The sequence below is a fragment of the Leucoraja erinacea genome, chromosome 3, assembly GCF_028641065.1.
Source record: "Leucoraja erinacea ecotype New England chromosome 3, Leri_hhj_1, whole genome shotgun sequence".
NCBI lineage: Eukaryota > Metazoa > Chordata > Chondrichthyes > Rajiformes > Rajidae > Leucoraja > Leucoraja erinaceus.
The window spans coordinates 23,577,681-23,592,983 of record NC_073379.1 but is presented as its reverse complement, the minus strand read 5'-3'; the positions used below and the strand labels follow the sequence as shown (position 1 = coordinate 23,592,983).

At 43.5% G+C, this 15,303-nt stretch overlaps 1 protein-coding gene across 2 annotated transcripts in view; it reads right to left on the bottom strand.

Moving 5' to 3' along the window:
* The window catches only part of htt (huntingtin), a 201,683-nt gene that overhangs the window by 51,493 nt on the left and 134,887 nt on the right, over nucleotides 1–15,303 (bottom strand). For both annotated transcript variants that reach the window (XM_055632294.1, XM_055632295.1), the window contains 7 exons: nucleotides 11,873–12,111; nucleotides 9,200–9,342; nucleotides 8,464–8,671; nucleotides 6,622–6,760; nucleotides 4,286–4,465; nucleotides 1,621–1,797; nucleotides 219–295 (listed from right to left, as the gene is read on the bottom strand). In XM_055632294.1, coding sequence (XP_055488269.1) covers nucleotides 219–295; nucleotides 1,621–1,797; nucleotides 4,286–4,465; nucleotides 6,622–6,760; nucleotides 8,464–8,671; nucleotides 9,200–9,342; nucleotides 11,873–12,111 — 1,163 coding nt within the window. The remainder of the gene's footprint in view (nucleotides 1–218; nucleotides 296–1,620; nucleotides 1,798–4,285; nucleotides 4,466–6,621; nucleotides 6,761–8,463; nucleotides 8,672–9,199; nucleotides 9,343–11,872; nucleotides 12,112–15,303) is intronic.

Sequence of the window (15,303 nt, the reverse complement as noted above, 5' to 3'; positions counted from 1 at the left end):
GATCAAATCGAATCAAGTGTCGACATGGTGAGCCCCAGTTCCAACATCACCGGTCCCAGACACAGGAGCCCAAAGACGGATTTTCCACGCAGTGCAGACTACAGAGTCCTGGCAGAACTAATCAGCAGCCTGATGATGAAGGTTTAAGGCATTTCCACCGTTTCCTCCCATCACTAACCTAACATACACATTGGTATACCACTCAACCAATCTGTTACCTTTGCGCGAGGCAAGTGGTTTGCAGATACCGCTGAATCCTTTCCAACTCTTCCCGCGGTACTTGGGCCACACTATTCTGTAAAGTGACAAGAAGCATTAATAAGAAAACTAAAACAGAAATATCAAGTATTTGAGAAGACACAGAGCACTGGGGGAGCTCAGCCAGTCAGGCATCACCACATGAGAATGTGGATAGGCGCCGTTTCTTGAAGAGTCCCGACCCAAAACGTTGTCTCTCCATGTCCTTCTGAGATGCTGCCTAACCTGCTGAGCTATTCCAGTACTTTTCTTGTATAAGCCAGCACACGCATTCTTTGTTTGTTCCGTGCTTGTAGAAGGCAAAAATGTGGCTTTAACCCCCACTGGAGGAATGTGGGATGGATGGACTGTTGTTCTTGGTTGCGAGGGATCGTGAAGGTATTATAGCTGACATTGCACTGGTGGAATGGAATAGTCTGCATGCTTCCTTCCCCCTTTCCCCACAGAGTCCCCAGGACCACCACAGCCTACTTCACTGCGGCTATCTTCGGTGCTTCCTGTGTTATGGGTTGAGTTGCGTGCATCTTGTAAATTAATTTCCAGGATTCTTCTCCTGGTGCTTCCAAATTCTGATGCTAATCTGAGATCTTGTCACTTTGTCTGGCATCAAAATGGAAGACAATATTGACATCTTGGAGTAATGTAACGAGCCACCTTCATTCAAACGGACCTCATTAATTCATATCTTCACCTAACTAATGTATTAACAGATCTTTCAACAGCACATAAAAAGCTACTGAAGAAATTAAGACCGAGTTGACAGCTTTACTACTATAATTGTTATCACTTCAACACTTTTTTTGTTAATGTGGGATAAATTACAAGCATAGCAAACACAATAAAAGATTCAGAAATCCAACGTTGAGGTTCTTGGTTAATTTTATAATTTAGCTTTCCCACAACCAAAATTTGTTGAGCTATCGATGACAGCTCTTGATTTTCCATTCTTAAAATGATGGCAAATAATGCAAATATGAGTGAATATGCAGGTACTCCCCATCTCACACCATTTTTTGTGATAAATTTAAGATCAACCACTCTTATAGTTTCTTCCCCTCAGTTAGCAAGCTTCTGAATGGTCCTTCCATAAGCTAGGGTACAGTCCAATTCACCTCTACCCCATTGTGGACATTGGACGGTCTATGGAACTGATGCCGAGAACTATGTTCTGAATTCTGTATCTTCCCCTTTGCTCTATCTATTGTACTTGAGTTTGACTTGATTGTGTCTATGTGTGGTGTATCTGACCTGTTTGAATAGTATGCAAAGTAAAACTTTTTACTGACAGTAACAAACCTGAACCCACTGGGTAATGAGAAGTTGGTGCTTTTAGTGCTGCCCTTTGTTTTTTTTTTTGCTTACCTTCAAACTTTCGGCCAAAAGCATCTCAACTCGCCGGCAGGCCAGTGTGTCCACCATTCGGGCCAGCACTCGGAAAGGGGTACTGATGAGCTTGTCGATGTACAGCATCAAGACTGCTCCAGACTGGCTGAGATGGATTCCCTCCAAACACTGCAGGGTCTTCTTTAACATGGTTGGCTGGAAGACAGAAAGGGAGAGAAGGTCTCAACACAGGCAAATGGGATCAGGGATGAAGGTCAAAATGGTTGTGGTGGGCAGTTTGTTTGTTTTTCTATTCTATGGCATCTTTCTCATACCACATAGACCAGTACAGCACAGAAACAGTCCCTTCTGTCCACAAAGATAGACGCAAAGTCTTGCCGTAACTCAGTGGGTCAGGCAGCATCCACAAAAAGGGTGGGTGATGTTTCGACCGAGTCTGACGAATGGTCCCAACCCATAACATATCAAGTCAAGTTTATTCGTCACATACACATATGAGATGTGCAGTGAAATGAAAAGTGACAATGCTTGCAGATTGTGCAAAAAAAAAACTACAAACAGAATGGAACAGATTCACATATTACATATTTGTGGGAGGAAAAAAAAAGAAAAAACAGCAATTTTAAAAAGATATCACACAGCAGTTAATTGGTATAGTAAAGTTAGTCCCTGGTGAGATAGGATTTACAGTCCTAATGGCCTCTGGGAAGAAACTCCTTCTCATCCTCTCCATTTTCACAGCATGGCAACGGAGGCGTTTGCCTGACCGTAGCAGCTGGAACAGTCTGTTGCTGGGGTGGAAGGGGTCTCCCATGATCTTGTTGGCTCTGGAGTTGCACCTTCTGATGTATACTTCCTGCAGGGGGGCGAGTGTAGTTCCCACAGTTCGTTCGGCCGAACACACTACTCATACCCCTCCTTTTTCACAAAAGATGCTGTCTGGCCCACTGAGTTACTGCAGCACTTTGTGTCTATCTTTAGAATAAACTGCGTCTGCAGTTCTTTGTTTCTACCTTCTGCCCACAATGTCCACACCAAATGTGATGTCTAGTTAAATTAATCTCCCCTGCTGGCACATGATCTATATCCCTCCGTATCCATGAACTTATCCTCTTACATGCAAATACTGTATGTGTCTCCCGCACCACCCCTGGCAGCGCGTTCCAGGCACCTTTGGTGAAAAAAAAAACATGATCCACCCATCTCCTTTAATCTTTGCCCCTCACCTGAAAAAATATACTCTCCAGTTTTTGACATTTCCACCATGTGAAAAAGGCTCTGACTGTCTACCCTATCAGTACCTCTCATAAGTTTGGAAACTTCTATCAGATCACCCCACAACCTCCAGTGTTTGAGAAAAATATTCAGGTTTGTCTGATGTCTTCCTGTAGCTAATACTATCTAATCCAGGTAACATTCTTGTAAACCACTTCTGCACTCTCTACAAAGCTTCCATCAACTTCCAGTAATGGGGCAACCAGAACTGCACACAACACTACAATATAGCCTAATCAAAGCCTTATAGAGTGCATCAAGACTTTGTGACTCATATACTCAATGCCCCACTAATGAAAGGAAGCCCACCATATGCCTATCTACTTGTGCGGCCACCTTCAGGGAGGTATTGACCTGGACTCCAAGATCCCTCTGCATATCAATGCTGTTGCGGTCTTTACAAAATTCACCATTACACCAGTGACCACATGAGTATTCCATTGGGTTATGAAGTATCTTGGGACCCTGAGGTTGTAAAAGGTGATATATGAGAGTTAGTGCTTGTTGTTGTTTATGGCCTCTATCTCCAATTTGGGATGACGGTGTAACAGCTGTTGAAACTCCTGCTTAATACCACCAGCAATTTGAGTCCTATTTGATCTCTGCTACTCTCTGTGCAGAGTTTGCATGCTCTCCCGTGACCGCATGGGTTTTCTCCGGGTGCTCTCTTGTTTCCCTCCCAAAACCGCCCATCTATGTTCTCAAATACAAGCCCACTTTGTGGTCTGTTGCAGTTAATTAGAGACTGTGACTGCCACTAGGATGCCGAAATGCAGATGGAACGGGGAGAATAAAAATGGAATAGGAATTCCATGTAAAAATAGTAGTCGGCATGGACTTGGTTGGCCATTCATTTGGTGCTGAACGACTGTGTATTTTTAGTCCACAGTGCTCCAAAAAACTGAATCGCCCATCTATGTTGCTGCCTTCAGGAGCAAGAGATACTGCCTGACCCGTGACCCGAGTTTTTTACTCCAGCACTTTGTGTGTCCATTGCTAAGTTAATTACTGACTGTGAACTGCCACTAGGATGCAGAGGAGAGGTAGAATTTGTACCTAGTATCAAGGCCTGGTCACGACCTTTTTTACTCGTGGACATTTTTCATCATGCTACGCCCCGACCTAGATGCCACGAATACCTACGACTAGCATCAACGACCTACAACCTCCTACGACCTCGAGACGACCATGCTACGAGTATGTCAAGGGCAAACTCGGCAGAGGTCGTGAATTAGGTTGTGAAAGTGGGACAGGCCCTTAAGACAGACCTAGAATCAGTTCTTCCTTAATCGGATGGAACACCTCAGCTGCTGAATTCCCCAAAACTCATCTTCCCAGTGACCGATTCATGGTGGGATGTGAGTGACTGAGCTGATGATGTGGTTATTGAAGGGAATATGCTACTTACTGTTGCAAGATTGTCACATCGAGACTGGATAGCTTGAATGAAAAGCCCACTGGCAGCTGAGTTACGATGAATAGCACTGATAAAGTCTTGCACTGGAGGTTCGTGAGAAAGATTGATGAGATCTTGAACATGGTTGACTATCAGCCAAGTCAAGTGCTCTGAATCATGAAGATTTTGACACTGTAACAACACAAAGCAGCATTCAGCATCTGTTTACAGTTTTATGGTTTAACATAAACAAATCCATCCTTTGGCTCAATCCAATATTCTGAAATAATTCAAACAGCATAAAAATATTCACCAGTGTGTAATTGCCTGCAAAATCTGAATTCCACTCTCCTTCCAACCCACAGTTATGGAGAAAGGCCAAGGAACCAGGATTATAATAAATATTCATGCAGCTTCATAAAACTGCAAAACTGAGACTTTATCAAACTTGTCGCATTTAAATTTGCCACAGGACATGGAAACAGCCACAAGATTGTAAATAAAATGACAGGAGGTTTAGAGACACAGGAACTGCAGAAGGATCCCCACCCAAAACATTGATGCTGAAGAATTATCCCGACCCAAATCGATGCCTATCCATGTTCTCCAGTGATGATGCCTGATCCGCTGAGTTACTCCAGCATTTTGTATTTTGACAAGAAATTTCTACAACTAAAAACTGGCAGAACTGACCCAATAGCCCATTATGGTGATGTAAAATTGAACTACAAAATGGTAGAACAATTCAATAAACATCCAATAGGTCTTGGAAGACAAAAGAAAAAGTAACACTGGGTTTTATGCAAACTTAAGTTTAAAATTCTTGTGGATATGAGGATCTTGGGGCTGCACGGTGGCGCAGCGGTAGACTTGCAGCCTTACACCGGAGGAGACCCGGGTTCGATCCTGACTACGGGTGCTGTCTATACGGAGTTTGTACATTCTCCATATAACCACATGGGTTTTCCCCGGGTGCTCCAGTTTCCTCCTGCACTTCAAAAACTTACAGGTTTGTAGGTCGATTGGTTTTGGTAAAATTGTAAATTGTCCCTAATGTGTGCAGGAAAGTGTTAGTGTGTGAGGGTCGCTGGTCAGCGTGGACTTGGTGGGCTGAAAGGCTTGTATCCGCGCTGTATCTCTGGACTGAAGAACTAAACTGAAGATGCTGGTTTACAAAAAAGGACACAAAATGCTGCAGCAACTGAGGGTGAGGCAACATCTCTGGAGAGCATGGATAGGTGATATTTTGGGCCGAGATCGTTCTTCACACTGATTCTAGGTGAGAGAAAGACAGCTGGAAGAGAGGTGGAGCAGAACAAAGTCTGGTAGGCAATATGTTGATGCAGGGGAGGATGGGCTTTGATAGGTAGATAGTTGGACAATGGTCTGAGATGAAGCCAGAAAGTGTGAGACAACAGGATTGAAGTGTTGCGAATTGTGAAGCTAGAGTAAGGAATGTATGAGGAAGGAGAGAAGTAGGTGCAGGTCCATGTGGGGTATGGAGGCGTTGGAGTGTTGGGGAGGAAGAAGGGAGCGAGGGGGTGGGGGTTGTAATTATCTAAAACTGGAGAATTCAATGTTCATACCTTTGGGTTGGAAGGTACACAAGAAGAATATGAGCTTAACTGTGGCCCACTCTGACAGTAGAGGAGGCCCAGGACAGAAAGGTCAGTGTGGGAATGGGAAGGGGAGTTAAAATGGTTAACAACCAGGAGATCCTGTAGGCCTTCATATTTTTCTAAATTCTTTTTTCTCTTTTGGAATTGGTATTAGTATTGTCACGTGTATTGAGCGAGTTGGAAGGAAGAGCGGAGGAGGGGATGGAAATTAAGTTTAAAAAAAAATAATCAGGAATACATTCTTAAGTTTCCAAAAAGTCATCTTTGATGGATGTTTTTGTATCTTTTGCCCGGTGGAAGAGGGGAGAAGAGGGAATCAGTTTAGTTTATTATTGTTACTTGTACAGCAAAAAGCATTTTTGTTGCATTCTATCCAGTCAGCAAAATGTTTAGACATGATTACAATTAACATCCACAGGGTACAGGAAAAAAGTACATAATTTAATGCAAGATATAGTCTGATAAAGTCCAGAGTGGCCAGGGTGTGAGTGGTCCTTGAGTATGTTGACTGATATATCCCGAGGCAGTGTGAAGTGTAGATGGTGTCGATGAGGGAGGGGCGGCGTGGAGAATAGTTGCTCCAAGTGTCGGTACGAGTTTTATGTTTTGTGGCATTTAAACAAGAACTCGAGGAGGCCATCAGAATACTGTTCCTTTTTATGCCGTCTTTCTCTCTCTGGCTATGTTCACTGATATTTCATTTCTGCAAGAGATTTCATGCAACCTTACCACATAATCACAGAAGAGAATGAGTGCGCCTCTTCGAACAATTTCCCGATTGCACATGCCCAATTTAGAGACTGATTTTGAAGCTCCGTTTTCTGATATCTGAGGATTCAGCAGTTTTGTGCGAGACAAGCTGTGTCTCCTGTGTGTTTGAGGAAAAAACATAACAGAACAATAATATCTCTCTGGTAAAATTGAATAATTCCTCAATGCTTTGAATATCTACAATTCAATGGTGCTTTCATGTCACTTGTGCACCGCACAGTGAAATTATTTTTGCATAGATCACACTTCCATGAGTTGTTATATTTTGTACCGTTTATAAAAAGCCCAAAGATGTACTGGAGTGGCCCCCGTCCCAGGCATTAGGCGCGAGAGGGGTTTACATAATAAATCACAAGGCAAGCAAAGAACATTTTGCAATTTTTCAAGAATTCCTGAGGCAGGCAAAGAACAGCGTAAAACTGCATGAAAAGCAACAGCTACAAGTGCCAAGGGCGTCAAGTTGCACAGAACAGATGTCGTTCCCACAGACCGCCTACGCCAACTGGAATGGCAACTTACATTTATTTACTGATTAAAAGATACGGTATGGAAACAGGCCCTTTGGCCCACTGAGCGAAAGTAGGATAACATAGAATTGGGGTGAGCGGGTGATCGATGGTCACTGTGGGCTCGATGGACCGAAGGTCCTGTTTCCACACTATGTCGCTGAACTCTGAAAAGTACATGTCGACCATCGATCACCCGTTCACACTGGTTCAATGTTATCCCACTTACACATCCACTTACACCTACACACTGGGGACAATTTACAGACCAATTCATGTCTTTGGGATGTGTGAGAAAACTGGAACACCTGGAGGAAACTCACACAGCCACAGGGAGGAAGTGCAAACTCCACACAGAAAGCACCCGTGGTCAGGATCGAAGCCTGGTGAGTGGTGCTGTGAGGCAGAAGATCCACAAGCTGCACTACTGTGTCACCCACAATTTATATTGTGCATTTAACATTGCAAAACAAGGCAAACCGCAGACTGAAAATGACACGGCCAGCCAAAGGAGATGTTAGGTCATGGGATCATACACATTTGGTAGTTTTCAGGAATCGTTTGAAAGGTGCAGAAATTTAGGATAGGTATTACAAGCATCAAAGCTGAAGCAGCTGAAAATCCAAGCACTTCCAAACCTGCAGGTAACATCTTAAATATAATCTATCTATTTTATTCCGATAGTAAGTGTGGCACAGTGGTGCAACTACAGAGTTACAGTGCCAGAAACTCAGATTTGATCGCGACTATGGATGCTGTATGTTCGGAGTTTGTATGTTTAGTTTAGTTTAGAGATACAGCACGGAAACACGCCCTTTGGCCCACCGGTTCCCCGCCGACCAGCGATCCCAGGTTATTAACTCTATCCTATACCCACTAGGGACAATTTTTACATTTTACCAAGCCAATTAACCTACAAAACTGTACGCCTTTGGAGTGTGGGAGGAAACCCAAGATCTCGGAGAAAACCAACGCAAGTCACAGGGAGAACGTACAAGCTCCATACAGACAGCACCCGTATTCGGGATCGAACCCGGGTTCCGGTGCTACATTCTCTGTAAGGCAGCAACTCTACCGCTACGCCACCGTGACCGCCCTTCACTGTGATCACATGGGCTTTCACCGGGCGCTTCCGTTTCCTCTCACACTCCAGGTTTGTAGCTTAATTGGCTTCTGTAAATTGCCCCGACTGTCACCGATCCTATTTACTCCCGAGATGCTGCCGGACCCGCTGAGTTACTGCAGCACTTTGTGTCCATCTTGGGTAAAAAAAACATTTCTCTTCATCACTCACTTTGGGGTCTGATGCACCTCTGACCACCAGTTGTAATTTGTGTAATTAACGAGCAGTAAAATCTGGCACCAAAGCAGCACGAGAGAGGGATGAGTGGGGATGATGGTCTGAACCAAGTTGTTCAATGTCTCCAATGTGTAGAAGCTCCCATCACTGCCATTTCCCATAATTAACTTAGTGGCAGCTGCAGTGATTCTTCGAAACATTCCTGAAATAAAGAGAAAAACCAAGTTTATGTACTGCGCCTTCCAACCTCAGGAGATACCATACAACCAAATTAAATACTTAGAGAAGGAAAATCACTGCGGGAATCGCAACGCTCAATTTGCACATTAATAGCACTGTAATCATGGGGAGTTAATGTGGTTTTGAGTGTTAAAACTAAATATTTATCAGCTCTCTCCCCTCCCCCCCACTATAATCGGTCTGAGGAGGGGTCCTGACCATCGGCCATCCATGTCCTCCAGAGATGCTTCCTGACTCGCTGACTTACTCCAGCACTTTGTGTTCTAACAAGATTCCAGTATCTGCAGTTCTTCCTGAACCTATTTTTCCTCTCTGGTTTATTATATTGTTTACAGTGTACTATGTTTACATATCCTGTCGTGCTGCTGCAAGTAAGAGTTACATCATTCTGTCTGGGACATACGGCAATAAAACACTCTTGAATCTGACAACGGCGCCTGACAATTTCATAACGTTTCAACGAGTCCAGAGAGGAGTGGCTGGGCATTACCTGACTTGAAGATGTGTATCAGGCACATCAGCAGAGTGCCGACCTGTTGACAATAGAAGGAGTGCTGCTGCTCACTCATGTCCACCTTCAGCAGTTTGTTCACAATGTCCTCCAGGAGTATCCCCACCAGCTGCAGCAGGAATCTGGACAAAGAGACGACAGTCAGCTTCACGCCATGGCAGGTACCCGGAAAAGCAAATTCACAAACGTTAAGCTTCGCATGCTCAAATATGCAGATGAGATTGTGGATTTTGTAAATAGAGGAACAGAATAACAAGCAAATAAAGGTTAATAAAAAAAGGACACAAAGTGCTGGAGTAACTCGGCACATCAAGCAGTATCTCTGGAGAAAATGGACAAGTGACATTTTGGGTCAGGACCCTTCTCAGACCATTACTTCCTCCATTAACTGTCGGTTAACCAGTACCACAGTTACAATGATGTACCCCTCTTGGGATCACACTGCCCCTAGCCAATAATTAGCCTATCAGGGAACTACCCTGCCTGAGGTGATCTGCTGCCATCTCTGATTTATCCCACTCTTTTCTTGCTTCGAGATCCCCCCCCCCCCCCCCCCAATCAGTCTACAGAAAGGTCTCAACCCAAAACGTCACCTATTCATAGCAATGTTACAACATTTTGAGATTTAAAAAATCAAGTCTGTAATTTATCCCATCAGATAAAGCATAAAAAGAAGTTTAATTTGGCACCTAATTCACTTTCATATCTCAAGTATTTAAAACGTTATGGCCATTTACATACTCGGAAATTAGCATCTTGTTCCCTATTGATTTTCCATGGACATAACAAAAAAGCTGTGATCGTGAACAGTCAAAATCACATAACCTTCTTAAAAATTAAGAGAACTGAATGAAATTTTCAATTATCGTAGATTGAACCATTCTGAAACAAATATAAAATAATCTTACTCGGATGACCTGAAATTAAAGCATATAATTAGTTAGTTACCCACTTGTAGCTAATTTCAAACTTCAATTACTAGATCTAAACATCTATCCATTTCTTAATAAATGATTAACATTTTTAAATAGCCTAAGTGTCCAAATAATATTCACAAATAATTCACAATAAAACATGATTTTTTAATCTCATTTACATTAATTTATAGGCCAAATGGAAGGAATTTAGTGTTCAATTGCTGTGAATTAAAGTCCATTTTAAATCAGCTTTCTAGTGGGATCCTGTGAACGCGCTGGTTTAGAACGTTCACATTGCGGTAGATTTGTGCCCTCAAATGCCCAGAAAAATACTGCGGGATATAATGGGCCCAAAATTAGCTACTCACAACATTAAACTTTGTATAAAGGGATCTTAAGAAGCCCTTTTTAATGTAAAAATATACTGCTACCCTTCAGATTTCTGCTCTATAGACCCAGCTGGTTGCGAGCCGTCGGGGGTTTAGAGGTTAATTTTTAAACTACTGTAGCACTTAGGAAAAACTCGTAAAACTGATAATAGCTCATGTGAGGGAACCTACCGGCGAATTTTCGTTAATAATTAACTAGGCTGAACAAACTTGATTTGAACAGCCTAGAGAAAATTGCGTTTTAAACCCGCCCCCCCTCTAAACGGCGGCAAAATCGAGCACATGGGCTGGGGCAGATTTTCAGCGACGCTTTAGGTACGCTTTGCAACATACCTACTATTCATGTTTTCCAGAGATACTGCCTGACCCGGTGAGTTACCCCAGCACTATGTGTCCTTTTGTGTACGCCAGCATTTGCAGTCATTGTTACTACAAAAGGTAATAAACCTTACACTACCTGAATCTGGATGAAATTAAATTCAGCCAAGGGATTTCTCTGTGCTTTCCGAAGTAATTTGATGCTTAACCCCCTTGGGCTGCTGGAGCAGCGGAAGGATCGTATGGATCGGGCGCCGCTGGAGGGCCCACAGAGGTTGGATGAATGTGTAGACCGTACAGTGCCTGTCTACAGCGGCGGTAGAGGGCACCAACAGCATTGCCAGGCCAGAACCCTGCATTACCGACGCAGTATCGCCGCCAGGACAACAAACCTCGAAAGCCAAGATAAAACTTGATATTTTTAAAATAACTGGATACTTGGATGGTATCCAACTCTGTGCATTGCTTCAGAAGAAATCTACTATTTTTCAAATCAAGTGAGTTTATTGTCATGTGTCCCAGATAGGACAATGACATTTTTGCTTTGCTTTAGCACACAGAACATAGTAGGCATTTACTGCAAACCATAGTAGGCATTTACGCCAGTTTTTTTTTAACCAGTCTGAAGATGGGCCCCACCCCAAACATCACCCATCCATGTTTTCCAGAGATGCTGCCTGACCCGCTGAGTTACTCCAGCACTTTGTGTCTAATTTTGTACTTAAGTATGATTGTGTTTATGGATAGTATGATTTTACTGATTTGTGTGTAAAACAAAGAACTTCACTGCATCTAGTGAAGTTTCAACATATTGAAATTTCTCATCGAATAAAATCATCTCAAACAATGAGCGACTCCCTTAGTAATATAATTTTGGTTTTGTTTATTGTCACATATGCGGAGGTACAGTGAAAAGCTTTTGTTGCATGCCATCATAATATTAGTAAAGACTCAAGTGTTGAATGTGGGCCAGAAATCACTTGTCAATTTACCATAACACGCAAAAAAGTAAAATGCACCACAAATACCTTGCAAAGGTTTCTTCCGGCAGATGTTTGTTTTGCATGTCTTCCTCATGCTCCTCTGTTGGGAACGTTTGATTCCCTGTGTCCCTCAACCTGCTTATGTTCTGGCAGCAAATCAAATATGGGGACAAGGACAGCTCTTGAACCCGCGAAAGGACAATATCCTCAGTGGACTGAGAGATCAGAACCCGCAAGATGGCAAGGATGCCGGAGATCCAAAGTTGAACCGTTCCAACTGACTCCTGGAAAATGAAACAATTTAGACTTCAGAGATACAGCGCAGAAACAGGCCCTCCGACTGAAATGAATCTGCACCAACCCTGTACACTAACACTTTCCTACACACTAGGGACAACTTTTTTTTTAACAAATTTACCGAAACCATTTAATCTATAAACCTGTACATCTTTGGTGTGTGGGAGGAAACTGGAGCACCCAGAGAACACCAACGTGGTCACAGGTAAAACACGCAAACTCCGTACAGACAGCACTCATGGTCAAGATCGAAGCCAGGTCTCTGGTGCTGTAAGGCAGCAAGTTTAGTGCTGCGCCGCCCTAATTTAGCGTCTCGTTTCATTTTTGCTTCCTGCCAACAAAATTAATTTCTGATCTCAGCAGTAAAAATGAATGAGGTCCATAAGCTGAAAGGATGTTGAAAACCTGAAGGAAAACAGACAAAGGTCTGTAAACATCCTTATCATGCACCTGAAACTTTAATTCCCCCTCTACAGATTCTGCTTGACTTGCTGGGTCCATTTGCATTTTCTGCTTAAAACCAAACACATTCCCCAGTTTTTGAAATGTTGGCAACCAACTCATAGAAACATAGAAAATCGGTACAGGAGTAGGCCATTCGGCCCTTCGAGCCTGCACCACCATTCAATATGATCATGGCTGAGCATCCAACTCAGTACCCTGTACCTGCCTTCTCTCCATACCCCCTGATCCCTTTAGCCACATCTAACTCCCTCTTAAATATAGTCAATGAACTGGCCTCAACTACCTTCTGTGGCAGAGAATTCCAGAGATTCACCACTCTCTGTGTGAAAAATGTTTTCCTCATCTCGGTCCTAAAAGATTTCCCCCTTATCCTTAAACTGTGACCCCTTGTTCTGGACTTCCCTAACATCGGGAACAATCTTCCTGCATCTAGCCTGTCCAACCCCTTAAGAATTTTGTAAGTTTCTATAAGATCCCCCCTCAATCTTCTAAATTCTAGCGAGTACAAGCCGAGTCTATCCAGTCTTTCTTCATATGAAAGTCCTGACATCCCAGGAATCAGTCTGGTGAACCTTCTCTATACTCCCTCTATGGCAAGAATGTCCTTCCTCAGATTAGGAGACCAAAACTGTACGCAATACTCCAGGTGTGGTCTCACCAAAACCCTGTACAACTGCAATAGAACCTCCCTGCTCCTATACTCAAATCCTTTTGCTATGAATGCTAACATACCATTCGCCTTCTTCACTGCCTGCTGCACCTGCATGCCTACTTTTAATGACTGGTCTACCATGACACCCAGTTCTCGTTGCATCTCCCCCTTTTCCTAATCGGCCACCATTCAGATAATAATCTGCTTTCCTGTTTTTGCCACCAAAGTGGATAACCTCACATTTATCCACATTATACTGCATCTGCCATGCATTTGCCCACTCACCCAGCCTATCCAAGTCACCTTGCAGCCTCCTAGCATCCTCCACACAGCTAACACTGCCCCCCAGCTTTGTGTCATCCGCAAATTTGGAGATGTTGCATTCAATTCCCTCATCCAAATCATTAATATATATAGTAAATAGCTGGGGTCCCAGCCCTGAGCCTTGCGGTACCCCACTAGTCACTGCTTGCCATTGTGAAAAGGACCCGTTTACTCCTACTCTTTGCTTCCTGTCTGCCAGCCAGTTCTCTATCCACATCAATACTGAACCCCCAATACCGTGTGCTTTAGACATCTCAGACATCAGTGCAATTGAAACACCATAGAGTCATCTAAGACAGAAAAGGTGGCAGAGTGGCATAGCTGCTGCCTCACAGCACCTAGGTTTGATCCTGACCTTGGGTGCTGCCTGTGTGGAGTTTGCAAGTTCTGTGTGTGTAGATTGCCTCCAGGCACTCCGATTTCCACCCACATCCCAAGACACGCGGGTTTGTAAGTTATTTGACCATTTGTAAAATTGCCCCTGGAGTATACAGAGATTATGTCAAAATGGGATAACAAAGAACTAATGAGAACAGGTGATCGATGGTCACCGTGGACTCAGTGGACCTCCCAGATCCCTTATAAAACTCCTTCCTACCTCTCACCTTAAATAAATGCCCCCTTATTTTTGATACTTCTGCCAAGGGAAAATGATTTTGGGTGTGTATCTTATCTATGCCTCTCATAATCTTATATACTTCCCGTAGGTCACCCCTTCCAACGCCGCCACTGAAGGGAAAATAAGCCCAGGTTACACAAACTCTCACTAGAACAAAAGATCTCCTTTACAGGCAACATTGTGGTGAATCATATGTGTAGGAAAGAACTGCAGATGCTGGTTTAAATCGAAGAAGGAATGGGTGACATTTCAGGTCAAGACCCTTCTTCAGACTGAAAAAGGGTCTCGACCTGAAACGTCACCCATTCCTTCTTTCCAGAGATGCTGCATGTCCGCTGAATTACTCCAGCATTTTGTGTCTATTGCGGTGAATCACCTCTGCACTTGCCCCAGTGGATTTGCATCCATCCTATAGTGGGACAATTGTTCTAAAAATGCAAACTGAAAATCAGGAGCTACAATAGTAACACCATGTGGTATCTTTAACGTTGCCAAAGAACTCAAGGTTTTTTGACTGGTATGGTCAGACAAAATTGGACATTGGGCGGCATAGTGGCGCAGCAGTAAAGTTGCTGCCTGACAGTGCCAGAGACCTTGGTTTGTTCCCGACTGCGGGTGCTGTATGTCGGAAGTATGTCCGTTCTTCCTGTGACCATGTGGGTTTCCTCCCACATCCCAAAAGCATGTAGTTTAGTTGGTTAATTGGCTTCTGTATATTGTCCCTATTGTGTAGGATAGAACTAGTGGACCGGTGAGCGTTGGTCGGCATGAACTCGGTGGCCGAAGGGAGGTATTTCTAAAACTAAAATAAGTCACATGAAGAAATAGTGTGGGGCAGAGTTTAAAGGAGCAAGGTAATCAGGAAGGGAAGTCACAAACATAATACAGGTGCACAACCTTTTATCCGAAGATCCAAATAACGAAAACCTCCGAATAGCGACATTTTTTCAGTCCTTGAAAAAAGGTCCTTGAAAACGTTCACGGAAGGCGGCCCGCAGAGGTGACAGCGGAACCTCCGGTCGGTCCTCGAAGAAAGGGGAACTAAATCCCCATTCATAAAAGAGAAGGTGAGGGTATATTGCGCGGGAGGGTTAATAATTGACAATATGCTGCTGTCTG